The following is a 27,925-nucleotide window of genomic DNA, read 5'->3' as shown; positions in this document are numbered from 1 at the left end:
ATAAAAGTTCAGGTAACTCTCTTAATGTCATGGGAAACAAACAAAATATAAAAGTAAAGTTTTAAAGTGAGGTTCCCCCATAGACCTGCCACGCCAGCAAATCACAGACCAACAAATATCACAGGGCACTATACCGCAAATTTGCAAATACCAGTTTAATTATAATGGCCTTCCCCTGAAGAATTCTGGGAAATACAGATTAGTGAGGATACCAGGAATTAGATCTCTGCCCCCAGCCCTTCCCCAAAACTAGGGCCCCCTAAGCAGAGGGAAGAAATCTTAAAGTAGTAGTCAGAGCTGGTTCAGTGTCACAGTAACTACCAAAGTAATCATAGGATCATTAACGCTAAACAAACACAACAGAGATTCTAAAATATAGGGAGGTGTTTATTCTTAATAAGTGGCTTAATGTCATAATCCCAAATAGTCTCACAAAATAGCATTCAAGCAGAACATGAAATGATGTGCCAATTTATTAAGGCCACAAGAGCAAACTCTATCGGAATAAGGCCTAATCAATAATCTTTCTTGTAAAACCATAGAGGATAAAATATTTAATCTTTCAACGAGAAAAGCTTTACAGTAGAACGCGGTACTTAAATAATACTTTTGTGGAGGTAAAGACCTCAAGGAATCCCAAAAGGCAAGGATGAACAGACTCAACGAGCTCTGAATGGCAAACTCCCACAATCAATTCCTACAACTGACCTTTTAATCAGAGAAAAGGCTTTTGTTTTACCCATTGTAAGAGTAGTCAGTAATAAGAGAAGTCATCACACCAATTAGTGGCAGTTTCTGGTCAATGGCAGGACAGCTAATAAACCATCTTCAGCAAAAAAAAAAGTTTTAATCACAGATTAAAGGCACAAAGCCACGCTCTTGCTTCCAAGAATATTTGACCAAATTCTGCCCCTAGTACAACATTTAATATGGTACATTCAATAGTTTTCTTAAAAACTGAGTGAACGGTTGATCAATATTATCTAAGATAGCTGTAATCCAAATAGCAAGGCCCTTTGCAGACCAACTTTAGTGTGGTACAAAATTATGTCATCATCTGCATACAACGAAACCAGAACATTTGGTGGCAAAAGTCATCAACATTTGATGCTTAATCATTTAAATACAAATGAAACAAAAAAGGAGCTAGTAAACATTCCTGTCTTACCCCCTTTTCCAAGTTGACTGAGTTTGTTATAAATGTCCTTCATACCCACAAGGTACTTGGGCCTTCCAACCCAAATATAACCATTGTACAGCCCTAAAAGCCTAGTAGTGTGGCTAAGTTTACGATTTGGAACAATTTATAAAATCAATTTCTAGAATCCAAACCATCCCACTTACCCATTTGCTAGTTTATATATCTTCTTAAGCTACAACAACACTTGAAGAACCAGTACTGTACAGTTACTCTTAAATACACGATGCTTCTGTTGAATACTCAATTGTTCTACAATCGCTATTAAACCAGCTATTTCACTTATTCGCAAATCATTTCATCCAAATTCGTTTTAATATAAAGTGGTCTAAAACTGTGGACAAATTATCCAAACAAGCAGAACCAGAGTTTGACTATAAAACCTCCTTAACTAAGGTGCTGCAAAGATAGTACCCATTATTGTTCGAGGTTTGGCAGTAGATTCTTATTATTGACCAGCAGTAAAATAAAAGCAATCCATGGTACTTGCTAACAAATACTGAGTTTAACTTGTCGTACCTGTAGCCAATTCTGACATTAGTTTCAAAGTATAGTGCATGTTCCACCGACAGATGTCAATCGGATCATCCAAAAGTTGTGCTAGAGCAGGAATGATTCGATGTTTTATAAAATTGTACCTAAAGTCAGAAAGTACACATTTAAGTAACTAATCAATCCCATTTTTGTTCCATTATTCCTCCAAGATGCTCACTAATGTACATGGCTCTCTGCTCCTTCATTATATCCTCACAAAACCCCTGCAAGGTAGGCTAAGTCAAGATGGGGAGTGACCCATTCAAAACTCTCAAGTGAGCTCCTTACTATCTGTCTTTTCAGCAAAGTACTGATCTCATCCCAAATATATGTATCACAGCTGTGTATTTATGACTTGGACACAGATTTATTTCCATCTCTGGACTTGGTAACCTCTTGTAGAGATGAGGAAAGCAAAAACTGATTTTTCTTTGGAAACTGAAACCAAACTACATCTGACCTAAACCAAAGAGCTTAGCCCAGCTTTTCTGCACTTCTCTGGAGCAAGAGATGTTTCTAAAGAGCCTTGGAAGCACCTTGTATCTGCTGGAATACTTATTTAGAGGCAGTTGTCTTTGTCTGGAGGGAGACACTTGGTTGGAACTGTCCAACATTTTGTGGAACCTCACAATATATTGTTCTTCGCTCTGCCCTGCAGCAATCATTTTGTGGTGGAACTGATTATGTTTTCTCAAAATTCCAGAAGTGCCTGCAGGTTGGCAATACACATACACATGCACACGCATGGCTTCAATCACTATAAAACACAGTCTCCCATGCAACTAAGCATATACAACACTCATTTCCAGAACTTAGAAAATTTGTTGCCCAATGTAACTATGAATCCTTAGGTAAACGTCTATTCTGTGACAGTTCACATAAAACTCTGGATAAAATACAAACCTTCCAACATTATGCGTAGCCATTATATATAGAACCTCCGTTGTTTTCTGTCGCACAGTCTGATCTTCATCTAAAAGCAACTTTTTCAAGTTATCTAGAAATCCTGAAAAACAGAATAAATAATCCGACTGCATTCATAAATTTGGTAATTAATTCCGAAAATACAAAGCATTTAGCTTAAATGCCTGTGAATATATGCATCATGCAGCATATCCTTCCTTGCATAAATCCAGAGTTCCAAACATGCTCTGCCACAATTCCTTGAATTGCAAATGTTAAAGGATTTTTGCCATAAATTACTGATCTATCTTCATTTATTTTCAGGTTCTTGAATCCTAACTAGACCTTGTTTCAACTTCTCCTTATGTGCCTGGTTGCAGTTTCCTTGTGTGAGAATATTATTTATGTAATATCTGACACCATGAAGAAATGTCTGTCAGCTCATCCTTTGGTACAGCACTGAAGAGAAATGTTTGAGCTATTCAAGGTGACAAAGGTATTTTCCCCAGTCCGTCCTAAATTACACAGAGGTCCACAAAACCACCAGTATGTAAATGCATTTTTAAATTTGCTGAATTTTATTAATTTAAATATTTATACCCTGCCTTTCCTTGTTGCTCAAGGCAGCTTACAAGTCATAGCTGAAACATTTCAATTTAAAATCAGTACAGTAAAAAAAAAACCCAATATCCCCTTTTATCATAGTTATTGATACTGTTTGGGAAATAAGGAAATAAGGAATTCCCTACACAGTCATGCATTCACAGGTAAAATTAAATTTGGTGCACCTCCACACACACCTGAACTCCACACACTTTTCCCATTTTCAGATCATTTTATTATAATGTATTGTCGAAGGCTTTCACGGCCGGAATCACTTGGGTGCTGTGTGGTTTCCGGGCTGTATGGCCGTATTCTAACAGCATTCTCTCCTGACGTTTCGCCTGCATCTGTGGCTGGCATCTTCAGAGGATCCTCTGAAGATGCCAGCCACAGATGCAGGCGAAACGTCAGGAGAGAATGCTGTTAGAACACGGCCATACAGCCCGGAAACCACACAGCACCCATTTTATTATAGTCTGCTACATTTACATTTAAGAGGATTCAGAGATGTACCAACTATGGTACTGTTTAATTCAACTGAATTTGTGAGACTGTTACACTAGCATGGCAGGGACATTATGGCAGTTTAAATAGGGTGACAGTGTCCAAGTGAAAGGTGTTGCACCAGTGATGATCTCTTACCTATATTTATTGCTTGGTATGCATTCTCCGGATCATGCACCAGATCACACAGTGACATCAGCGCCCGCTGCCGGGTCAGCAGGTCAGGATCTTGTAATTCCTCGTTGAGTTTAGGAAGGGCCCTCCGGCCAAATGCAACGGGGGCTTTTGTGGGATCGATATCAGGAGGCAGTTTGGATGAGATGCGGGGGAGTGCCATTGCAAATGCCTTCTACTGCTGCAATCGAACTCAAGACAGTAATCCTTTTAGACGGGACAAGGAAGTCAGGAATCTATTGCACAGACATCAGGCTGGAGCGTAACTAATTGGTGGGAGATCCCCCTACCCCACCCACCCGGGAACTGAGAGAAGACTGGAGAAAGACAAACACACCCGCGCGACACATTTGCTTTAACTGCATGGTACACGTGTCGAGAAGATACGTGTCCGTTTCCGGCTTGAGTGCTACGGGCAGGGAGGGGGTCAACATTTAAAATAGGACTCTTTCACACTCTCTCTCACACGTACACTCACACAAATTCTGCGTGAAAAAAAAGAAAACGATAACATCGTGAACAAGCATTCGGGAGAAAGCAGAAGAGGGGATAATTGGTAATGACAAAGTTAAAATGCAAACGAAAATATAACTTTGTGGGCCACAAAGGAAAAAGCGCACCGAACGGCAATAGCAGAAGACCCCTGTTTGCAAGAGGGGCGGAAAAAACCGCCGAGCCCCTCAGCCAGACTCTCTCCACCCGGTTGCGCTCCGGAAACCCGCCCTGGTTGCTAGGCGACAGCGACTCGCTCGCTGCGGACGTCGATTTCTGGGAATATTGGTTTACTCCCGTAGTTAATGGGGCAGCCTGAGTCCTGCGTAACGCTAACGCCGTAGCCGCCCGTGGTAGTTGCAGTACCTGAATGGCCGCATCGACTGCATGGCGAGCCCAGCATGGCGCAAATCGCGACATTGGCGTACTGGAGAAAGCTAAAGGGGCGGGGCTAGAGGGAAAGAGAGGAAGTCCGCCCTTCCTCCTCGGAAGGTGGGAAGAGGGAGGCAGCCTCAGGCGTGGTTATGCCTGGCTCTGGGGTGGCGAGAGGTGCATTTATAAGGAGCGCATTGCATGGTTGCAAAGGTGAGGGAAAGAGCCTGGATGGTCCTCGCCTTCCTTATTCAGCTTGAAGAAGAGTGAGAGACTTCGGGGTGTTTGAAGCCTCAGACATCTAGGCCGGTCCTGCTCTGCAGGGGCGTTGTGCTGAGGCGTTACATTTCGGTTTCTGCCGTTCGAGCAGGGAAGACGGCTTTGGCCCGTCAGTTTACTCTGTCTATGACGACAAAATAGTCTGTGTGTGACCCTCTTGTAGCTAGCACAATGTTTTGGGGAGCAGCCAGTGGAGCTTCTTTCCTCGAGAGCCACTAAATGCAGGCAAGTGATAAAGCTGGCTGCATTAGTGGCTTTTGTTGTAGGATATGGCTCTTCTCCAACAGAAATAAACTGTGTGATTATTTATGTAGATCACCTATTCCCACCCACCCACACACTGACATCACATAACAATTTCCAGTTTTTTAAAAAGTAATTTATAAGATCAGGGATCAAGCAGGTCAACTGGATTTAAATGACTGGATACTGTCTTGTTATCAAAAGTCATTGCCAGCAGTAAACAAATTATAATACAATATTGAGTTATTAGTGCTCTTGATTACCAAATTTAAAAGAGATGAAGATAGGATTAAATTTAAATTTTTATAAATTTAATCCTATCTTGCAGGTCACTTCTGTACAAGGGTTTGACAACTACTTGTTCTATCACTGTGGTAAATTCAATGTTATCTAATATGATAACTGAAATTTGTTTTCCTGTACTGAAAATGATCCATTTGCATTCAAATGACAGTGCCTAGAAATGCAACTATTTAATTCAGGTGAATTTTCTTGCTACAGTTTATGAACAATGGGATGAGAACCACTGGGTTGGAGGTTTAAGATCGGGGTAACAGTGCAAGAGGAACTGGGTAAACTCTATCACCCTCGGTGGTGTGAATCTATTCTTTCCTTTTTTATAAATATAATGGAGCTCTCTTCACTGGTTTCTCAATGTCACATCTGGTTTGACCCTAAGATGTCTTGTGCCAATAACTCCCATTTTTGCCACAGTAAACTATGTAATTTTTACCTGTATATGGTATTTTCCTTAATAGAGCGTGGGGAAAATGTTGAAATCCCTTTCTTGAACTAAATCTGAAGGGCGGAATACCTTAGCAGGCATTAACTAGATGTGGTGATAGATGAATGTAAAGATAAGGTGCAGGTAGATGCCGCAATGCCTGGTGTGGATAGGCAATAACTCATAAACTTGTTACCTTCCCCCAGAGCTCAGACTATCATCTGATTTTTTTTTTATGAGAAAGAGTTATTTGACATCTCGATGTCTGGAATTACTAGCACAGTCCCTTTCACGTGCCAACCTCTTGCAAAATGGCGACACCCAGGAATAAGCTTTTTTTTTTCTATACTGTAGCGCTGGGTTTAGAGGACTGCAAGATCTTTCAAATGGTTGGCCAGTTGTTTTTTGCATTTGAGCTCCGCCTTGTTTGGAGGGCGGTGTTGAAAGTTGCACTTTGGTTGCCATGGTCACACCGCAGCAGGCAGAGTGGTTGGTATATATGTGATGTGACAGGGAGCTTGCTGCATGAACTGCTGCATGGTAAGTCATTTTCTCTCACTCCTTGCTGAACAATCTGAATTCTAAGGGGAAATATCCTGATTGCAAATGCAACAGTAAGTGTTTGATCTGCAGCAGTTTGTTCCATAGAATGTTGTTGTCCAGATACAGGAGGATTTATAGGAAAGAATTTGCTTTTCAACAAAGAAGAAAATCGATATTGTTGTGCGAAGAATGCATTTTTAAAACAATTTACCTGAGGGAGGGAGTTTTTTAGTTGGAACTGAACAGGACAATATTTTTCTGAATGTTATTTCCTGGTCGGGCCCTCGGATCAGGATAGGTTAAAAAATAAACCAACTAGATAAAAAGCCTGTTGACTCTGGCATGAGGCCCTCCCAGGGGGAGACTCCTGTATCGCTTTCAGTGACTATATGGGCTCAGGATGCCAATCACCTTTTCTATAGCAACATACAAAAACCTTTTTATTGGAGAAAGGCCTCAGTATTTTATTACCAATGGAAATGGGAAGATTTTTCAGCAACAAACTGCAAATTTCCTTTCTCTAAAGTAAAAATATGAACAAGTCCAGGGAAACAAATACACTGGCAAGTATTTGCAGCACAATTTAAAGTGGAAAAATTGACTTTTGCATGACTTACAGGGCAATTTCTGTCCTGTACCCTGCAGCCATTTATAGGGTAGTAAAATTTATCTTTTGGAAGTGTTTGTAGTTGTGCTGAAGTGGGGGTTACATGCACATCACTGAAAAAGATGGGTACTTTGTTATCAGACAAGCATGTCGAAAAAGTCAGCATAGACTAATATCAGCTCCACATTGGGGTATGTGAGTGGGTTTATTGTTATTGGTTTACCCATCCACTGCTACCTGTCATAATAGGCATGCCAAGATAATGACTATGTATCTGAGAATTGAGGTCAGACAATGGGATTTGTATGGCACATTTGTGTTCCAAAGTCTTCATGGTGGACCCAGCAATGATGCAGGGATACTGCAATGTATAATTTGGCCCTCAGACTGGGTTTTTTCTTATTAAAAAGTGATTTATAACTGGGTCATCGAAGCAACTGCTTGATTTTGAATTGTTCGTTCGGTGTTGCTTTTGCTAGCCCAATTAACATTTTCTTATCAGCAACAATAACAGTGCAGTCCGGGGCGGGGTGGTGGGGAAGGGGGCTGAAACTATTCTGAAAGCCACACACCAAAGTGGGTGCCCCAGTGTGGGTGCGCAGAGGGCAAATATGCCAGAGGGAGGGTCATTCATGATGGGGGTGGGGTGCCACACAGCTTCGAGCTCCCGAACTCCCGAAGTTGCCCCTGTGCCAGTGCTCCTCTGCTGCAGGAGCCCAAGCTGGCACTGTGAGGAGGAGGTGGTCTGGCAGCATTCCTAGGAGTATAATCAACTTCAGTCACCTTCCGCGGGACTTTTGGCCTGGGGATACCCACTATGCCACCCATCGACTTACACCACATTTTAGTGTAGCATAGCTCATTAGATAGCAGTAGGGGGTTTTCAGATCAGCCTGGGAGCTTTTTATTTTTCTATGTTCCACAAGCCACCTGAAACTTTTTAGAAGATAGTGTAGCTGTGCTGCAACTGCACTCTTCCAAATTTCCACAGACCCCTTCCCCCCAACTGCATTGTTAATTTCCTTAATCATTATGAATATGTTGTACATACAGGCAGGATACCCTCAGCTAAAATAGCAGGTCGTTTTATGTCTATATTAATGAGATTTTTGCTGATATTATAGAAGTTGTAGGTGTTATTTTTGACCACCCTTATTGGGGTGGAGAGGTATAATGCTCTGGGGAACCTTGAGAGTTGTCAGGGATCCACAAGCCCTTTGTAAGGCCAGGGGACCAGGGGACAAGCCCTTCTTGCTCCTATCTAACTATAATGGACACTGATCCCTCTTGGTTTTCTAGGATTGCAGCACAGACTTTTCATTTCGGGAAGGAGATAGTAATCTATTTCCTCTCTTTTAAAAGGTGGGAACTTACAGAGCTGCAGCTTCCCACAGTCAGCTAGATTCCAGATGAACTGTTCTGATGAACCATGTCCAGAACTGTTCAGATACTTGACGACAACAGCCAAAGTGGTATTTGCAATAAAATGAAAGGCAGAAGAATACCGTAGCCTCGAGAACTGGGAAAACAAATCAAGGGTATATGCAGCAATGGCAAAGTTAACAAACTTGTGAATAAGAGACCCAATCAAGAATTCCAATTAATAAAAATAGAAAATGTGTGTTTCATGCTACTTACCAAAATAAGATCAGCAATGAAGAAAGGTTGAAGAGATATTTTTAAAGTGTGCAAATGTATAGCTTGGTTTTAATATACTGGAAGTAACAATGAAAATATTGTCAAAGGCTTTCAATGAAAATACTTTTTTAAAAAGGGGGGAAACTATGAATATTTAAAATAAGTATAAAAATGACGATTTGATATTTTGATTTATTTGTTTTTTATTAATATGGTTTGCTTATAAGAATTTGCTTATGATTTTTAGAATATTGTTATACAAACATGTTAGCTTTCTAATGTTAAGAATTGTATTTTAGAAAACATATGTTCTTTTTTCTGTTGGTCTTATTGTTTTTCTTATATCTTTTTGCAATTATTGAAAAATAAAAAGTATGACCAAAAAAACAAAACAAACCCCAATGGCTAGAATATGTGTTGATTGGTTCTAGAAGCCAGTAGCTTATCCGTACAGATACTTGATGAGTTGGGTGGCACCAAGGACCTAATGCAGCTATTCATAGTTTCTTCCAGTATAAAACAAAACCATTTTTCTCTCTATATTCCAATGCAAAGACTTTCAGCATACAGAGAGAAAAGTAGGACACTTAATCTATACACAGTAACAGCCAACTGTGGTTTTCAAGGTTTTGGGTGACTCTGGTAATTTTTCATCCTTATGAATAGCTCTGAAAATGTTTCTAGGCCCCTTCCTACCCCCAGGTAGCTATCCTTTTAGAAGTTATTAATCAATCAAGAAATTTCTTGCTGTCTCCCCCTGTAAAACCCTATGTACTCAAGAGCTGAGTTAGAATAGAACTTGGGACAGCATTCTACAGACTTGGCCAACCTCTGTAACCTGAGCGTTGTAGGTCATGTACAGACAATATAAACATTTTACTTAAACTTGCTTTCAGAGTATATCTGATAGGACTTTCACTAGGTTGTTTTTGAAGACACAGTCCTATGTAGAACGTATGTGGTTTGCCATGTGTACTTTGAAAAGCAGGTATTTGGCACATGATGGGAGCCAGCAAAGGAGAAGGAAAGGGCTGCGGGTTATCAACATTTTCAAAATCAAAAAAGAGGTCCAAATTCCTGAAGTTTGAAAACTACTGCTCTAAAGCAATACATAAATGCTGTGTGATTATTGTTTTATTTTTTCTCTGGTGGCAAGTCTACCTAGGTGATCCAGAATGCAATGTAACCCTTACCCAAATCCAATCCCCTGCCCTAGACTTAACCCTGACTTGGTTTTTTATAAGAATTTATTCAGTCATAAATTGTCACCCAAACCCTAACTGTGAGCCGAAAGCTAACACGGACCATAGGCCTACTCCTAGTCCATGCCCTAGAACGCAATGTAACCCTTACCCGAATCCGATCCCCTGCCCTAGACTTAACCCTAACCCTCACTTGGTTTTTTATAAGAATTTATTCAGTCATAAATTGTCACCCGAACCCTAACTGTGAGCCGAAAGCTAACTTGGACCATAGGCCTATTCCTAATCCATGGCCTAGAACTGTGGTGGTGAACCTCTGGCACGTGTGCCAGTGGTGGCACTCAGAGCCCTCTTTGTGGGCAAGCGCAGAGAGTTCGTCGGGGGGGGCGGAAGATCACCCCCCTACACACACACATCTAGGCTGGCCTTGCTTCTGAGTAAACTCTCCTAGGGTTGTAATTTACCCGTTTGAAGCGTTGCACAGTTGCTTCACCAAATTTACTCCTGAGTAACGCCTTGGAGCAAACTTTTTTCTAAACTAAAACCTCAGTATTCAAGTTAAATTGCCATGTTGGCACTTTTCAATAAATAAGTGGGTTTTGGGTTGCAATTTGGGCACTCGGTCTCGAAAAGGTTCGCTGTCACTGCTATAGTTGATGTCTGATGTCTTATCCATTAGATTGTTGTTCTATTTTTCAGCAAAAAAAAGTTGTCCTTATTCAGATGGGCTCATGGATGGCAGTTGGAAACTGTTACATGTTTCATATTTTGTAGGACAGATTGAATTTGGGCAATGAAGACCACCTTACTGCATGTTGTACCACCAGTGAGCAGAGACAGAATAATCTCTCACTTCCCAAAGGCAAGTGAACTTTTCCTCTTTGTTCATTTCCTTTGCAACCCTTCAAACATGCCCATTATAAAATTGTGCTTCAGGCGTGGTAAAGAATCCCTTAAGATTTAGCAAGGGAAACTTCTGGGAGGCGGGAAACTTCTGGGAGGCTAGCCATCTTCATCTATAGAGACAAGCACCTGCTCTCTGTGTTTCTGCAGTGGTACACACCTGAAGCCTGCCTGCAGTTCAAAGATCACTTCCACACCCAAGTGAGGAGCGCCTGTCAGCGACGGAACATTGGTGCTGTCGGGTAAGTTTTATATCAAGGACAGTGCAACATTTGCATTCGAACATCTAGTGTGATGTGCTCTCTATTTCCACAAGTGGTGATAGCCCTATTTTGGTTTTTGAGAAAGCAACACTACAGTCTTATTTTTTAAATTTTTCTTTATTAATATACAAGTAGAGCACAGATAAAGATGAAGCGAAAACAAGAGGAGGGGTTATTATTGGGGTCACTACACTTGATCTTACAAAAAGACAAAAAAGCAATAGCAAGGATCAATGTTAATGAAATTGACTAATGTGAGATTGTGTTCACAGGCTGAAAATATCCAAAGTGGTTGTGTTGGGAGACCTGTATGTTGGAAAAACAAGTCTCATCAACAGGTACAGTGCATTGCAAGGGTTTGTCAAAACTGTGTTTTTGCATTTTATCAGCCCCTCCAGTTGACTCATTTACGGTGCTATAAATTCACAAATCAATTTGTTGAAATCCTTGTGGAGAACTCCTTCACAGAATGGTACAAGGCTTTTCCATAACTAATTTATAATTAGTTAGACAGTCATGCTATCTCTGATCTAGATTCAACTACACAGCGTTCTGTCCCATAACAGCATCAAAAGGCCATACATTATGTGGCTTGAGGTCACCCAGTAATCAGTGAGGAAAGAACTAGGTTAAGGGACTTTAAAAAGATCCTAATATCAGTTTCAGTGGCTGACTCTCTATTGAGAACATTGCATTTTATCTACCATCCAAGCAGATTAACTAATGCTGAAATGGTCTAATTTTGCTTCCTTCTTCCATCTTGGGCCCTTCTCCAGTTCTCTGCTGCAGGACTTGATATCAGACTTTTGTCAAATTTTTCAAATTCAATACTGGCTTCTTGAAATTTTGCATTTAATGTTGGATATCCAGTGTAGGATATCAATATTTTCTAGATGGATACTATTTCCTATACTGTAGCTTCCAAGATTTTTTTCAATCAGTGGGCATAAACAGTTCCTAGGTCAATTTTTTCTCTCTTCTTTCTCTATATTTCATCTACCACCTTTTCCTGCTTCAACTTTCTTGTTCTACTTTTTTCCATTGCAGGTTTTGTAAAGATGTGTTTGACCGTGATTACAAAGCAACTATTGGAGTGGATTTTGAAATTGAACGTTTTGAGATAGCTGGAGTTCCATATAGTCTTCAAATGTAAGTTGGAATGTTCCCAGTGCTTGCTACCTCTTTTTCTTTTGTGCATAGGAACTTTTAATAGAACCAGATCAAGCTTTAGCTAATGGCATAACTAAATGGGATAGTAGGAGATTTATGATAGAATGTCCAATTTCTTAAAAAATGTTAAAAGCAACTGATAAGGGGGGGCAAGATGAGATTGAGGCTGTGGTTCTGGAGAAGGCATTTTGAATCCTTTGCCGTTCAAACACCACTATTTCAATTGAAATAATTCCCCCTGAATGTGCTCTTTGCCCCATGGGAGGAGAAAAACCCACATCCAATATCTATACATTTCCCCCTGTGAGGTAGTAACAACTGGGGAGAAAGAGTGTTTAAATTGAGAGTGATATGAGGAAGGGGTAAAATCCTTCCTCCAGTGCTGCGGCCATGATATAATTTGAGGTATCCTACAGGTTCACGAATTCCTTACTGTTAAAACAAGTTTGGGCTGTGAACAACATTAGTTATTTGGGGAAATTGACTTTTCCAGTTATAAATCCTCATGCTTGGGGTTACAATCTGTTTGGAATTAAATTCTACTGAATCCAGCGGGAGTTATTCTGAAGTAAACATACGTAAGATTGCATCCTCAGTGGTATCTGGTGTTAATAAATGAAACAACACAACTAAGTACTGAAGAGACAAGAAATACTGTAGGCAGTGTTTTTCCCCCAAAGTTAAGGATTGCATTGTGGGCTGTAGTTGATTACGCAGTAGCATTTCTGAAGCTGTTTTTGTTCTAATGAGCTATGATCGGCACAAAGAAGAAAATACTGAAGAAAAGCTATCACTTGTTAGAAAACAAAGGACATCTTTAATATGGTTGCCGTGACATATAAACACAGGTTTTTGTGTTTGGATATGAAAGACAGAGCAGCCATCTGTCTTTGGACAGCAGGGAATATTTAAGCAGTATTTTGTAGCAACTGAACTGACACAGTTAAAACAATTACTATCTATGAACATGGGGGAAATTATATATCAGATTCCTTAACAATGAACAGTTTTCATTACTTAATGGTAACTCATGCACATATTATATAGAATTGCATCAAGTGCTCCTGAAGTAAAATGGAGGCATTACATAGGTGTGAAAATCAGTATGTGCCCCCACTTCTCAGTTCTAATTTTCCTGAGCTTGTTCATTCTCAGATGATCATCTCCCCCTGCCTTCTCTCTTCCCTTTCACTTCAGCTCTTTTGCCTGCCCCTGTTTGTCCTACATTCCTCTTTATTTTCCATATCCCCTTACTTCAGTGTTATTTATTTGGGCCCGTCCCTGGTCATGGCAGTGCTGAACTAGATATAGTAACATAAGAAACAGCCTGCTAGATCAGACCAGAGTCGATCTAGTCCAGCACTCTGCTACTCACAGTGGCCCACCAGATGCCTTTGGGAGCTCACATGCAGAATGTGAAAGCAATGGCCTGCTGCTGCTGCTGCTGCTGCTGCTGCTGCTCCCAAGCACCTGGTCTGCTCAGGCATTTGCAATCTCAGATCAAGGAGGATCAAGATTGGTAGCCATAGATCGACTTCTCCTCCATAAATCTGTCCAAGTCCCTTTAAAAACCATCCAGGTTTGTGGCCATCACCACCTCCTGTGGCAGCATATTCCAAACACCATCATGCATTGCGTGAAGAAGTGTTTCCTTTTATTAGTCCTAATTCTTCCCCCCTTGTAAGAATTTCAGGTGGCTGGCTCAAGACTGACTTAGATTTCCATCCTTCTGAGGTCAGTAAAATGAGTACCCAGCTTGCAGGGACTAAAGTGTAAATGACTGGGAAAGGCAATGGCAAACCACCCTGTTAACATAGTCTGCCTAGTAAACGTGATGTGCTGTTACCCTGTGGGTCAATGACGCTTACACCGGGGACTATTTTTACCTTTTAGATGCTATTTAAATTGTTGACAGCCCTATTCAGATAACTAGACGACTTGCAGCTCAGCTGAACTGGGTTGAAGTTGAGTGACTACTTGCTACTGACTTCATTGCATATTATTTGCTATAACATACTGAAGAGATGTTGGTAAAATTCTAAAAATAACCATGCACAATTAATTGAGATAAGTTTTATGGGTATTTTCTTGTTACTTGGTTTCATTACTTAAATGCGATCATAGATAGTGTACTGTATGATTCTGGTCTAGCCTTATTCAGGTGTACTTAAGAAATCCTACAGTCCAATCCAGAGGGAGGTGGATCTATGTCTGAAGCTGGCACAGCCTTGGTGTGGATGCCCAACCTGCTGGTGCAAGGGACAAATGAACTGGTGGAGGGGCCAGAAATGCAGGTGCCCAGGAGCTATGCGGCTCTGCAGTGCCCATTCCCAGAAGTGACTGCCATGCCCCAGCCCTGTTGACTCAGGACACTGTGCTGGCATGGCTGGGAGCATTCTGGAGGTGTGGCTTCCCCCCCCCCCCCCAAGATGTCCTTAGGATGCCTTATCTCAGCTCGAGCCATCCTATTTTGAGGATGCAAAACTACTGACCTTTTCCCCCCAAGTCATCTGCAAGTCATCTCTTCTTGCTGTGCAGAGCTCAAGAGCTAAGAAGGCATCTCATTTTTCCTGTCCAGTTGTTAAGGCTCTTGTCAGTTTTCTCCACCATTTGCATCTGACATTTCATGGCACTGCATGGATTCTCCATGTCTGCAGACACCCTTGGGAAATCTTCAGCAAATAGCTGCCGGCATGGAGAATCCCTGCAGCACTGTAAAATGTTGGGTGCGAGAACTTTAACCTTGAGCGAGAGAAAATGGCGGGCAAGGGAGGAAACCCTCTTTTTCCACTAATGCATTTTTTGTCTGTGCTGTCCAGACAAAAAACGAGGCAGCTTTAAAAAAAATGTCCCCAGGACATCTTATTTATGCTGTGCAGAATGGACCACTGTGTCCCCTTAGGAATGAATGAAATTGACAAGAGACTGCTGTAGAAATTATTGTGCATTATAGCAGATCTAATTTGGCCCAAAAAAGGTGTTTTTGGGAGGGGGTGGGTAGGCTACGTGTTTCTGTTCATTCTGGTAATGGCGCCTTCTCCAGTAAGTTTTTTTTGTGTGTGTGGGTAGTTCTCAATGGTAGATGCTGAGACATTTTTTGAACTGCTGCTTCAATGTAATTGTCCAGTAACATAGGCACACCTGCACAAAAAAAGGGAAGGGGTGTTCTGCATCACGGATGATATCCCGCCACGATTAGGAATGATATATTTCCAGCAGTAGCGTGTGGAATAGATGCAACTGAAGAGTCAAAGGGAAACGCGGCAGAAGGAATAGAGGTGTGCGGAATGATTTCACAGAAAATGTTTCCAAGACACAAGATTTGACCACTGAGAAAATGTGTGGTAAACTGTGCATGTGGAAAAGGCCATAGGGAGTGAGAGTCTCTGGTGAAGCGGTACCATACCACATTCTTCATCAATGTGGTTCAGTCTCTAGTTTCATCAGTGGGTTTGTTCAGGTTGTGCTCCTGTGGACTGGCCTGACTTTCCTTATTTTACCTTGCCCAGATGGGACACTGCAGGTCAAGAAAAGTTCAAGTGCATTGCATCGGCTTACTACCGAGGAGCAGAGAGTAAGTAGAGAGCCACTTCTGGAGTTACGACTTCATTCACATTTATTCCTCCTTTCTTTAGTCTTTAACATCTGTGTAATTAAACTCGAAAGACTTGTATTCTGCTGTCTCATCAAGATTTTTGTTTTCCTATGTTGTTTGCATTGCAGTTATTATAACGGTCTTTGATTTGGCTGATATCCAGACTTTGGATCACACCAAGTAAGTCAGTACATTTTATTTGCAATGTTAAGCTCTTATAAAGCTGAACTGGAATTCATTAGGTCCAAAATAGGAAGGCTGCAATGCCAAGCTATGGTGTCCAAGAAATTTGTCCCTCTAAAGATATGGTACCTAATGGGTTCAGTAGGGCATAAGAATTGCTGGGTTGAGGCTTGCTGGGTTGGATTTTTTTGGTTCCCCTGCTGTCTTCTGCAAAGCTAACTAGGGTATTCCTTAAAGTGCTCTGCTACATGTGCAATATGGAGGAAGAAGGTATATAAGGTAGGAGCTTATTAAAAGTGTATGGCTCTGATTCCCATCTGTTCATCCTCTTGTAACGCAGCAGTAACTCCACTGGCATAAATGTCAGAGCTGCAGCAGATGGTCTCTCTGTGCTTCTGTTGTATGTACATATCCTCCTCCTCTTTGCAACATATTTGCTTCCCCTTAACCTCTGATATTACCTGGGGTTTTTTTTGGTGTATGTGTGTGGGGGGTGTTGCTTTACACTGAAGAGAATCCCAACTCTCCAGGGTTTTTTTCCCTGAAATTGGAAGGATTGACTGAATCATTCCCTAATTTTAGTGGGCAGGAAGGACGTCTCCAAGGGGACCGGCACAGTGTAAAACAGTGTTGTTGGTTTTTTAAAGGAAAGAGCATATGGTGTATGTTCATCTGCCACTTGCTTTTTTTGTGCTTTTAATTTCCTCTACCACATGCCCTTTCCTCCTGTTCTTTTATTTAATTATTTAATTCCTCTCATATCTTCTTTCTATCTCTTGCTCTACTTTCACACCATGGGATCAATTCCATAGGGAATTTTTCAAACATCCTGATTTGGAATAAATAAAATTGTCACAACATGTAAGATTGACAGTTGATTTTTTTTCAATTTTTTAAAAAAATATAGATAAGAATTAACAGGACAGAAAAAAGAGACTGGAATCAAATCCTAGTTACAAATCATTCTGAAGACCTGGGCTCCTTCTGCACGTGCAGAATAATGCACTTTCAAACTGCTTTCAATGCTCTTTGAAGCTGTGTGGAATAGCTAATAGTTGTGAAAGTGGTTTGAAAACGCATTATTCTGCGTGTGCGGAAGGGGCCTCAGAGAAGAAATAAAACTGTACTTATATAAAAACAACTGTCATAATGGTCATTATTGATGTAAATTCTAATAATCCAAAATAAGTTTTAAAAAACCCAAAATGTTTACTATTCTAAATTTCTAGAATTCTCACAAATTAAAAGTTGTATTGGCATGATATTATTGTTTTTCATAGTGTGATTAATCATTTATCTGTTTCCCTTTAAACCCTTTTTCAATATAATATGTCATAAAACGGATTAATAATTAATATATATTTCTACAATTTCCTTCATATTTCACCATTATTGTTTTTTGGGGGGAGGTGGGATATAGAAGTATGCTTTCCATTTATCCTGAAATTTTTTGATTGGTGCCTTATTCACAAAGTTCATTAATTTTGCCACTGTTGCATAATCCACTAGGTTATATTCCTAGTTCTCTTGGCTTGGCCATTCTTATGCCTGCCTTCCTCCCCCCCCCCTTTTTTTTTTTTTGCAAAAAAACCCAACCTCTGGCCATGCAGGAATGGGCTTCCCATTTTGGCACTGCATGCCAGGCACCCCAAAGATTGGCAAGGTGGGTAGAAAACAGGTCCCCCTGCTCACCATGAGTTGGCCTGGTAATATCTATCTAGCTTGTTGCTGCTTCTGCAACAGGGGTGCTTTTTCCTGCCCTGTAATGTCCTGGTCTTGAGCCCGCACCCTCCCTGTTTTCAAATAGATGTCTGTACAATGCGCTAATCCTTACTCTTCTTTTATGGCATGTGAAAGCATTCTATTTCTCATCCTTTTGTGTTTCAGACAGTGGCTTGAGGATGCACTGATGGAGAATGAACCAGAGTCCAGCTTCATCTTTCTAGTTGGAACAAAAAAAGATCTAGTGGTAAGCAGCTAATCAATCAGGAAGAAAATAAGGCTGCACCAGTAGGTAGGGAGAACAGTTTATTTGACCTTTTAGATCTCAGTGTGTTTTGCAATAAACTTCATCAGAGGATCTCAGGCAGAAACTTCTCTGGCTTCCCACCTCATCCGTTTCTCTAAGATGATGGCCAGAAAAGTTGAGACCCCCCCCTCCCCCGCCCCAGAACTCATTTAGCTAATGTGGCTGCTAGAAAAAGTAGTTCTTTTATTTATAACTATACAGCACCTAAATCCTTTTATCTCCTCTATATGTTGCCTGCTGACTGTCACATTTTTGTGCTCCTCTTCTTCCAAGGGGGGAAGAATTAGGACTAATAAAAGGAAACACTTCTTTACGCAATGTGTGATTGGTGTTTGGAATATGCTGCCACAGGAGGTGGTGTTCACAGTTCAGTATTGCAGATCGCCCTTCAAAGTCTTGGTCTGATAACAAATGCCTTCAGGTACTCAGAGACGCTTCAGGTGCCCTTCAGGTACCCAGAGGACGCAAACACATTTTGATTACAGAATGTTTTGCCCCAAGTCCTTTTTCCAGTAATGGTCAGTAGCAAGGCTGAACACCTATCAGCGAGATGGTAAAGAGACAGAAGACCTCCCCTGAATCCAAATCCGTGCTTTCTAAGAAAGGCCATAGTTTAGCAGTGCTGAATGGATTCGCAGCAGTCTCATCAAGGAAATCTGCTTCAGAGGAAATCCACTATGTTAGGTTATTATGAAATTGCTGTCCTTGATGAGAAATCTCCTTGAGACGTTGCTGTGTTGCACATTCAGATGTCTACAATGACCTTGCTGAGTAGAACTCCTGAACAACTACTTCAGGTAATGAGCATGAAGTTTTGTAAGGGAGAAAGCACACAAACAGTGTAATAAACACCAATTCCTGGTGTTTGGCTTTGTTTTTCAGTCTGCTGCCACGTGTGAGCGGACAGAACTGGATGCCATTCGCTTTGCCAATGAGATGCAGGCTGAGTACTGGTCAGTTTCAGCCAAAACAGGTTAGTGGAGCTTATTGAAGTATGTCAGAGTATGTCAACTCTAGGGGTAAAGGTGACATAATTGTCCATGTGCTTGTCTGTATAACTGTTTGGAAAAGCAGTTTTCATTCGTAGTTGCACTCAGCATTTGATCATTTTCAACGCTGTATATGCTTTGGGGTTCTAGTTGATTTTACTTCAATGTGTGCCAGAAAGTTATACCCCAGTAAATTTGAACCATTGTGTTTTGTAGGAAGGATGCCGGATGTGCATTCTCTCTTGTTTTTATTGGCCAGATTTGACTTCTCCATATGCAGCACATGTGTGGCCCTGTATTTCACTATTCAAGTACCTCACTGGCCCATTATACGTAGAGCACTCCCCGCTGCTTGCCCCACAGTGCCTTCGCAGTAGGGTCTCCTCGTGTTTCCTTGTTTGAACACAAGGAGGTGCCTCCTGCCTGCTGCGGAGCTCACTTGCCGTCATTTGTGAGTGCTCCCTCCCCCTCGTGCTCTCCAGATTGCTGGCATTTTGGGGCAGCCTTTTAAAAGGCATATCTCTATTCCTTCCTGAAAGGATTTTTCATAATCATCTGTGAATATCGTACACTTAACTCAAGTTGTAACCCAGTGCACAGACAAGGAACCTCTTTTGTGTCATCCACTCCTCTGGTTTGTTTTTACTGAGAGATCTGATCTGTATTCCCTTTCCTTCCTTTGCCGCCTTCTGCTGGCCCAGCCAGGGATGAAAAGCAATGCCCTCCCCTTCCACCAGCTCCTTTATGCTCATGGGCAGAGACTGAGACGTGCCTCGCTTGTGCTACCCAGGCAGAGCTCCTGCAGGTGGAAGGTGGTAGAAAGTGGTGCAGAATTAGGCAAAGCCATCTTTCCTTCTCCAAGCTGCCTTGTGCCCATTCTCCAGCCGAGAATGAAGGTTGCAAGGTTATACCCCATCTCTCCATCCTGCCAGTTTCTGTTCCAAATTGAAGCTGTATCTAAATATTGCCCCCTCCCCTCCTCCAGCCCCCACTCGCAGAGCTGCAGGAGCAGAAGCCTCCCCTCCACCAGTGCCCCCCTCCCTTGCAATGTCCCCCCTTCTTGCCAAATCCAAGCGAAGGTGCAGGAGCACTTGAGCATTCCAGACACAACACAGCTGGTGACAGAAAGGCATTTCTTTAGCCCTTTAACTGCCATATCAATATTCCTCTTCTTGAAAAAAATGCCGGTCATCAATCCCTGTAAATAGCTGCAAGGAGCAGGGCAGGGCAGGGGGAGACTGGAAGGAGCAAAACCCCACAGCAAGAGAAAACATTGGGGTTTCTCTGCTGTCTCTGTGAAGCTTCCGAGATCTTTGGCACTGAAAGCACATTGGTACAGAAATCTCTCCATCGAAGGAAACATTCCCTTACTGCACAGCAGAGCAGCAGAATATAATCAGCCTCTGACTCTCTTTTTCTGCAGGGGAAAATGTCAAGGAGTTTTTTTCCAGAGTTGCTGCATTGGCCTTTGAAAAGTCCATGCTGATGGAACTGGAGAAGAGCAACAGCCGCATGGCCCAGATTGGTGCAGGAAACCTTATCAGTATGTCGAGCTTAGTAATCTTCAGGCTATTAAAAATCTTTATCATATTAAGGATGATGGATGTGAGAACCTAATTCCATTTGCCTTGGAGACGTTCAGCCCAGTCCACACCCCAGGCAGCCATGGATGGTGCTGCTGCTGTGCCACCCCGCAATCACCAGAAGGCTTTCTAATGGTGCGAGGAGGCAGATAAATGCCCACCCACCCTTGCTGAAGAGCCCTTAACGGACATCACTTAACTGGCTGCAAAGTTAGGGTGGAAGCCAACTAACGTTATCTTCACCCCTGGGAGTGCCTCCAGCAAGGGACGTAGGTAAGGGTTTTTTTCCCCTCCGGTTCAAACCCCTCCCATTACATGTCCAGCTTGCTTGAAAATGCATGGAATGGAACAGCCGGAAAGCCCGAACCCTAACCCGAACCCACCCCATAAAAAATCTATACCTACGTCACTGCGACTCCAGCACACCCCTGCTGTGCTGATGGGGCCAGCAGTGGCATGGGAGTGCTAATGCAGCTCCCAGCACTCTGTCCGTGCATTATGGAGAGCTGTGATGTCCACCTGCTGGCATGTTTGCCCGTCCGACAGGGCAGGTGCTCCAGGGAGGGCCAACCCGCAGTTAAGTGCCTCTGGGAGAGCAAATCCACAGGCCCGCAAGCTGATTTCCCTCCCTGCCACCGGATTGGGCTGTTAGTGCTGAAAGCACTGAAGCTGTCTGCTTTCTCTACAAGGTTGGGCAAAATTTTCTTTACATTGTTAGTGAGACATTGATAATTATTAACATTCATGGAAAGTGATGCTCATGAGGGATTAAGCCAATTATTTCTGTGTTTCCTCAATACAGATATAGAAGAAGCTTCAGTGGAGGCTTCAGAAACCAACCACCAAGCCAACCTAAATTGCTGCTAACGGCCAGACAGACTTCTCCCAACAGCAGTACTTCGGGAAGCTAAAACCTGGAACAAAGAAGAGAGCAGGGAAGAAGCAGTGTAAACCTTCCCTTTGCTTGGTGTTGTGTTGCCTTCAGTGGTGCAGCCTCCTGTGTTTGCACGATGGGAGTCTATCTGCCTTTTCCTGAAGAGGATGTTGGCAACTCAGCCTACCTTGTCTTCAAGAAAATTGTCATATGCTGATCTTATACAACCTGTTTTCTTCTCCAGGAGAAGTGATAGCATGCTTGACTATAGGGAGAATCTGGAACAAGCTGTTGTATCTTTTGGAAAATTGAGTTAGAGTCAGACTGATGGGCTCACCATTTGCACTCTCTTATTATGGCAGCTTCAAATCTTGGTTAAACTGAGCCTTGGTTTAGTGTAAACCCTGGGTTGTTAGCAGTGTCAGTTTAATCTTTAGCCATGGCTGAGATCAGCAGAAGGAATTTGCACTTGACAGAGGATAGAGTATGCAATCCCATAGTTTATTCCTGAATCCTGGTTTAAGAGATAGACCATATTAATTTCCACACTGGCCCATGAATGAATGTCGTCTGTATTATTTTGAAAAGCTTTATAGAATAAACCCACTATATGCTGTTTTAGATCTCAAAGGACTGTTGTACAAAGCACTGGACCCATTTCTAATGTAGTGCAGTCTATATGAAATCAGATACATTACTTTGAACTAAATATACTTCTGATTTCCTTTGTAAGATTTTTTTAGGAGCCAGATTTTTAGAAGCTAATTTATTAGCTTTGACCGAATCTAATCAGAGTGAAGTTCTCAAAAAGACCAGAGGTGAACATGTTCAGAATTCAAAACTGGTCCAAGACAAATCATTTGGTAAGTAGTTTGCCATCTGAGGAGGATTGGGAGCAAGAGATGAACCAATCTTGCCTTTGCTTCTGACTTAAGTTACAGATCTGAAGCCAAATTGTACCTCTAGAAACAGCTCAGGTTTTCTCTCTTTGTCCAATGATACCAGTGTCACATTATTTCGATGGGGAAAGACAGTAGTCATTCTCTTTGGAAGGATGAGAGAATGTGTGGGTTGAATGGAGGCAGGATTCTTTATCAATAGCACTAGCATTTTTAATGCTACTGTCATCTGACGTTCATGCAGCTCCTGTCACGTCTGTTGCAACAGGAGATGACGCTTTGAATCATGTGTTTCATTTCAGCAGATAGCACAGCCCACCTGAAAAACAGAAGGGCAAACAGAAGGGATGGGTTACCCCGGGGACACAGGCATGAATAACAAGGCACTGATCTTGCGGTCTGATCATACGCTGGCTCGAAGTCCTTGGCTAATTTTTTATTTTTAGCCCTTTCCATGTTTCAGGGTACAAAATAAAATACACATTACCCTGTAAAATCAAGGAAAAAGAATAGGTTCGGTGCAGCTCATACAAATCTCACATTCTGAAAATGCTAAGATGTTTGGGACTGCTTGTATTTGTCCATCTAAGGTGGGAGATGGGAGGAAAGAGAGGTTTATGAAATTATGTATAGGCTGAAAAATGACTGAACAGGAAATCTTCTGCTTTTTCATCATCCAGACTAAACATTCCCTAAATCCAGAGCTGCTGTCCAGCAGGGTAGTCATGCAGCTAGTTCCTGCTTTTACTCTGTAATGCCCGCTGTTAAGTAGGTGTATGTCCCTGCCTGTGTTCCACAGCATGGTCCCCTGATTTTGTTCTGAATTTATTACCCAACAATTTCATTGGGTGCCCCCAGTTCTAGAATTATGGGAGGAGAAACGGCCATAGAAAATATATGAAAAAAGTTCAAGAAATTAAAAAAAAACACCCAAGCTCTCCCCCAACAGAATTTATGACAGTGGCCAATAGTAGAAAAAAAATATGGACACTGTCATGTCAGTGACTGTTCGTTCTGGTAACTAAAAATGGACCTACTTTATACATAGGCAGTGAATCTTTGAGCTTCAGATGAGACCTATGAACAGAAGAAAGCCACAAGGTTTACTCTCTGCTTGCTAGCTTCATTGGGCATCAGAGGCAGTTTCTGGCAACAGAAGCAAGCAAGAGTCTTGGACATGTTAAAGCAGCAGCTTTCGTTAGCATTGCCAGTTTTGATCAGTAAATCTTGGTACAACCAGCTATAACCTATGAAAGTTGGAAATAGAGTTCTGCATCAGGTGGACCTTTGATTTCTCGTATCGTATGTCATTCTTTGGAGCATCATATTGGGTCCTTTAATAATGCGCAGTCCTTGCTTCCATCATCCTTTAGCAGTGTAATGGAATTGATTGGATGCCACCACTGTTTCATTTCATTTGGGGCTGCAACCTTTGCCCAGGGACACTGTGGGAAAATTGGAATAGGTTTTGTACCAAATCTTGTCCCATTTGTTCTTCCTAAAGCACATCTATTTTTATTGGAGGTAGTAGCTAATTGGTTTGTAAAAAAAAAAAAATTGGCTTGTACAAAAAAATACAAACCCTGTAACCTAACACAGATCACATTACGGCAGCCAAGAAATTGCTCAAACTGGATGATGTAAGGTTTGGCTGAAGGATAAGACACTCACACCCATTTGTTCGTAATTTCTTGGGCAGATGCTCATGTCGTGGCTTAGCTTTTATTTATGTGTGTTAATAAGGAAAAGCCATCCGAGAGAGAGAAAGTGCTCCTGTATGCTTGTCATGCAGCAGCCTGCCCTTCTTCTGGTAGGAGAAAAGGACAGCGCTGGCAGCAATACGGACTTGGGAAAAGGCCTGACATTGTGTGAGGCCAGCTGGCAAACCCTTCTCCTTGTCCTGCCCATGTGGCCACACAATTCCTTTACTGTCTCCCTTAAGGAATGATTTAGGGAGGCTTGCAGGGGGACAGGCTGTATAGCTGTGGTAAGAGGGAAGAAGCCAAAGCAATTTCTCCCACGAGGAACAGTTACCTTAACTGATGTACTGATTGTTTAGACAGTGATTGTTTAGACATACAAGACAGTGTCATGCTGAGGCGGAGACCCACCCTCTCAGTTTTTACTTTCCTTGCTTCAGTTCTGCTTGCTCCCCCTTCCCCAACTTCCTTTTTGCTGTCTTTCTACCCCCCTGGCTACCTGTGCCATCTTATTACCTGTTTGTCACTTCTCCTGCGTCATTCCTGTCAGAGCACGATGTAACATGTGTCTGATCATCAAAATCTAACTGACAGCTAGCTGTCAGATAACGCCTGACACAGCCTCATTCTGGGATTGATTGGCAATAGACTGTGATAGGCCAGTAAACCAGATGTAAGGCTGCAGTATACTGAGGACTATGAGGCACTTGTCTTCGCTTTGCCTTGCGAAGCACTTTGCTTGAGTGAGCTATACTTGTGAACTAATAAATGTAGGACCGCTTCTGTGAAGCTGAGCTGCTGTGTGTGTCTGACTTCCTACTGCATTCCAGTGTATTGTGCTACTCTGCTATAGGGGCTTTACTCCATACCTTCACAATTCCTCCTTTTCCCACCTGCTTGGCTCCCTCCCTATGTTGGGTATTATGTGCTCCCCTTTTTGGTTCCCATTTTACGTCACCCTTTCGATCTTCCATGTACCTTATTGCCTTCCTCTGTGCTTTTATTCTCCCACCCCATGCTTATGACTTTGTCTCCTCCCCACTTTCATACACTGGCTTCCTTTCTTCCCTCCCATCCCCATAATGTCACTTTGGTCCTCCTGTCTTCTCCACACTCCTTCCCATCTCCCCGCCCCCACCATTTTCTGTGTCATCTTCAGCTGCTGAGTGCTCTTTGTAGTTGCTTTGGGAACCCAAAATACCACCCTAATGGATTGCCCTGTGATGATGCTGTTGCCTTTGTTGATCACCCCTCTTTTTTTATAAAACAGATTTTCTGCAAATCAGAGAGATCCTTCTGTGTGGTAGAAATATGCACCTAAGCCAGTGGTGGCGAACCTTTGGCACTCCAGATGTTATGGACTACAATTCCCATCAGCCCCTACAATTGGCCATGCTGGCAGGGGCTGATGGGAATTGTAGTCCATAACATCTGGAGTGCCAGAGGTTCGCCACCATGGACCTAAGCCTTCTGTGGCCTGTTTGGAGGATTTTTGATTGGAATGGGGGCCATTCAACATAAATACTCTGAAGTCAGGCCCAGGATATAAGTAAAAATTCCATGCCATGGGACCATGGATAGATAGGAGAAATATTTGCAAAAAGAGCTGAAAAGGGTGGGTTTTATAAAAACATCAGAAAAACATTTTTGGGTGTACCAGAAATGGACAGTCAATGCAGATTTATTTATTTCATTTGTAATTGGTATACAACATATTAGCAAATTCATAAAATGAAAATGAAAAAATAAAATCATAAAGTCAACAATTTAAATAAATTTCCCAATATATTAGCCAGGAACAGCACCTTAATCCAGTCTAAACAAAATTTAAAAAAGGGGGGGGGTGTAGAGAGAGAAGCAGAAGTAGAGTGAGGTCAGTTCTGTTGGAGTGCTGTTGCTGCCATCAACTAAAGGCCTAACACAGGGGTGTCCAACTCTGGTGCTTCAGATGTTCATGGACTATAATTCCCATTAGAATTGTAGTCCATGACCATCTGAAGCACCAGAGTTGGACATCTCTGGCCAACAAAATAGCTCTGTCTTGCAGGCCCTGTAGAACTTTGATAGGTCCCGCAGGTCTCAGGTGTCATGAGACGGAGCATTCCACCTGAAGAAGCTCAGGCCCTGGTGGAAGACAGCCGGATGTCTTTCAAGGGGATCACTAATAAGTTGTTCTCCATAGAGTGAAGCACTCTCCTGGGGGTGTATTTGGAGAGGCTGTCCTGCAGTCCCAGACTATCAGAGTCAAGTCATAGGACTTATATTGTTTTACGTTCTGCTGTCTTTGCTAAGCTTCCATTCAGTCTTTTGTGACCACTAATAGAATAGCATCTACTTTTTGTCATATTTCAAAATCAGAGTTTTTTCACTCTTTGGATGGGATCACTAAAAGGCAATAGAACTACTTAGATGTATGTGTTTGTTTAGCCTTTTCTAAGGGCAGTCACTAGTGTGTGTGTATGTGTGTATGTGTATGTGGCGGGGGGAGGGGGAGCGCAGTGGTTTTCCACAATACTAAATACTTCTGTGAGCACATAGCCATTTTTGGTGCTGGATGCCACAGGAGTCTTGTCTTCATTGCCCCAAAGATTCATTTTTTTGTTTTCATTTTTTAAAAATAAGGCTCTCTGCCTGGATGCATCCTGCTGCTGAGCCTGGTATGTTGAGGCTTGATGTAGTTGCCATGTAAGAAGGACATTGTGCACATGTTCAGAAACACCCTCTTCATTAGCAGCTCATATATTCAAGGATTGCATCCTGGCACTGAAACTAGGGGAACTGATTAATCTCTGGGGAAAAGTCTACTCAGCCTAGGGTGGGTGGCAATGGGCATTAGTGGATGATGGCAGAATTTCAGGAGCTGTGACATTTCCTGATAGATCATCATCTATTTTAGTTACTAATATAAGCAACTGGAGAGCAAACAAGCCACTTGGAAAGTGTTGCTCCTACAAAATGTTCTTGAACAAGGATTGAAGACTGTAAATGAACATTGTCTATGCCTAAACTCTAAATGACTTTTGTTGAGAGCACTGGGTGTTAGCCTGTTTTTGAAAACCATTCTAGCTGTTTTATGGTCTTCTTACAGTTTGAGGTCTGTTTCATGTATATCTTTATGCTGTTTTATGTCTCTGGCTTGTTTTAATAATAAAGACTTAATATTAAGTGTCACGCCTAATTAAAAATATTTGTTTAAATAGGATTTTCTAAACATTTTGCTAACGTAGCATGATTTGATAGTGCTTTTACTACCAAGCCACCTTGAATAGGACAGTGGAGAGGTGGCATAAAGACATCCTACATAAATTTCAGAAGCTACACAAATTCATTTTTAGGAATATGGTGGCAGTTTAGGGAAATATTAGTGTTTTTGCCCACAAGAGGGTGTAAGAGAGAGATTGGTTATCTCAGCACTGTCTTTCTGCCACAAGAGGGCTGGAAAAAAGAGATTGGAAATTGAAGGATGCCCTAATGCTCATCAGTGAAGGCTGCAAAGCAAGGTTTTCAACATCTTCAATTGCTAGCATGCATATATGAGAAACAGGCAGTCCTCAATGTGTTTGTATTGGGCTTCTGATTTGATTGAAAGAAATACAGGAAGGTTGATCAGTGGTTCTATCCTATCATATTGCACCATGCGCTGTGCTTGGGGTTTCAGAATATGAGGTTTGTTTGTTTTTAAACAGACATGGCTACAGACCATGAACCTGAGCTCCCCTTT

The 27,925-nt window shown here is 41.9% G+C and overlaps 2 protein-coding genes across 6 annotated transcripts in view; one reads left to right on the top strand and one right to left on the bottom strand.

Moving 5' to 3' along the window:
- The window catches only part of RSPH14 (radial spoke head 14 homolog), a 73,255-nt gene extending 68,533 nt beyond the window's left edge, over positions 1-4,722 (bottom strand). Inside the window, exons 1-4 of one of the 2 annotated variants that reach the window (XM_048513988.1) lie at positions 4,537-4,722; positions 3,881-4,123; positions 2,636-2,738; positions 1,718-1,836 (exon numbers count right to left, since the gene is read on the bottom strand). In XM_048513988.1, the coding sequence (XP_048369945.1) occupies positions 1,718-1,836; positions 2,636-2,738; positions 3,881-4,079 (421 nt within the window). In that variant the 5' untranslated portion in view covers positions 4,080-4,123; positions 4,537-4,722. The remainder of the gene's footprint in view (positions 1-1,717; positions 1,837-2,635; positions 2,739-3,880; positions 4,124-4,536) is intronic. The other variant, XM_048513989.1, reaches the window with a different exon arrangement.
- A 1,785-nt stretch (positions 4,723-6,507) lies between these two features.
- RAB36 (RAB36, member RAS oncogene family) lies at positions 6,508-27,369 on the top strand. Of its 4 annotated transcripts, XM_048514772.1 has the most exons (13): positions 6,528-6,566; positions 8,539-8,840; positions 10,791-10,878; positions 11,070-11,161; positions 11,455-11,520; positions 12,230-12,331; positions 15,862-15,926; positions 16,076-16,127; positions 18,018-18,099; positions 19,042-19,132; positions 20,572-20,691; positions 21,534-25,532; positions 25,650-27,369. In XM_048514772.1, the coding sequence occupies exons 3-12, from the start codon at positions 10,810-10,812 to the stop codon at positions 21,596-21,598; spliced, it is 804 nt and encodes a 267-aa protein (XP_048370729.1). In that variant the 5' UTR covers positions 6,528-6,566; positions 8,539-8,840; positions 10,791-10,809; the 3' UTR covers positions 21,599-25,532; positions 25,650-27,369. The 4 variants fall into 4 exon arrangements, with proteins under 4 accessions (XP_048370728.1, XP_048370731.1, XP_048370729.1 ...); XM_048514771.1 differs by lacking the exon at positions 8,539-8,840 and having other exon boundaries at positions 6,508-6,566; XM_048514774.1 differs by lacking the exon at positions 8,539-8,840 and having other exon boundaries at positions 6,511-6,566; positions 10,796-10,878.
- The last annotated feature ends 556 nt before the right edge of the window (positions 27,370-27,925 follow it).

This window comes from Sphaerodactylus townsendi, linkage group LG13, assembly GCF_021028975.2.
Source record: "Sphaerodactylus townsendi isolate TG3544 linkage group LG13, MPM_Stown_v2.3, whole genome shotgun sequence".
Classification (NCBI taxonomy): Eukaryota; Metazoa; Chordata; class Lepidosauria; order Squamata; family Sphaerodactylidae; genus Sphaerodactylus; species Sphaerodactylus townsendi.
The sequence above is the reverse complement of the archived record's forward strand: the minus strand, read 5'-3'. Positions and strand labels throughout refer to the sequence as shown.

Coding starts and splice junctions, on each gene's coding strand:
- RAB36 (XM_048514771.1), top strand. CDS start 10,810: ATGAAGACCACCTTACTGCATGTTGTACCACCAGTGAGCAGAGACAGA. Junction 11,162..11,454: donor CGGAACATTGGTGCTGTCGG/GTAAGTTTTATA, acceptor TTGTGTTCACAG/GCTGAAAATATCCAAAGTGG. Junction 20,692..21,533: donor TGGTGCAGGAAACCTTATCA/GTATGTCGAGCT, acceptor TCCTCAATACAG/ATATAGAAGAAGCTTCAGTG.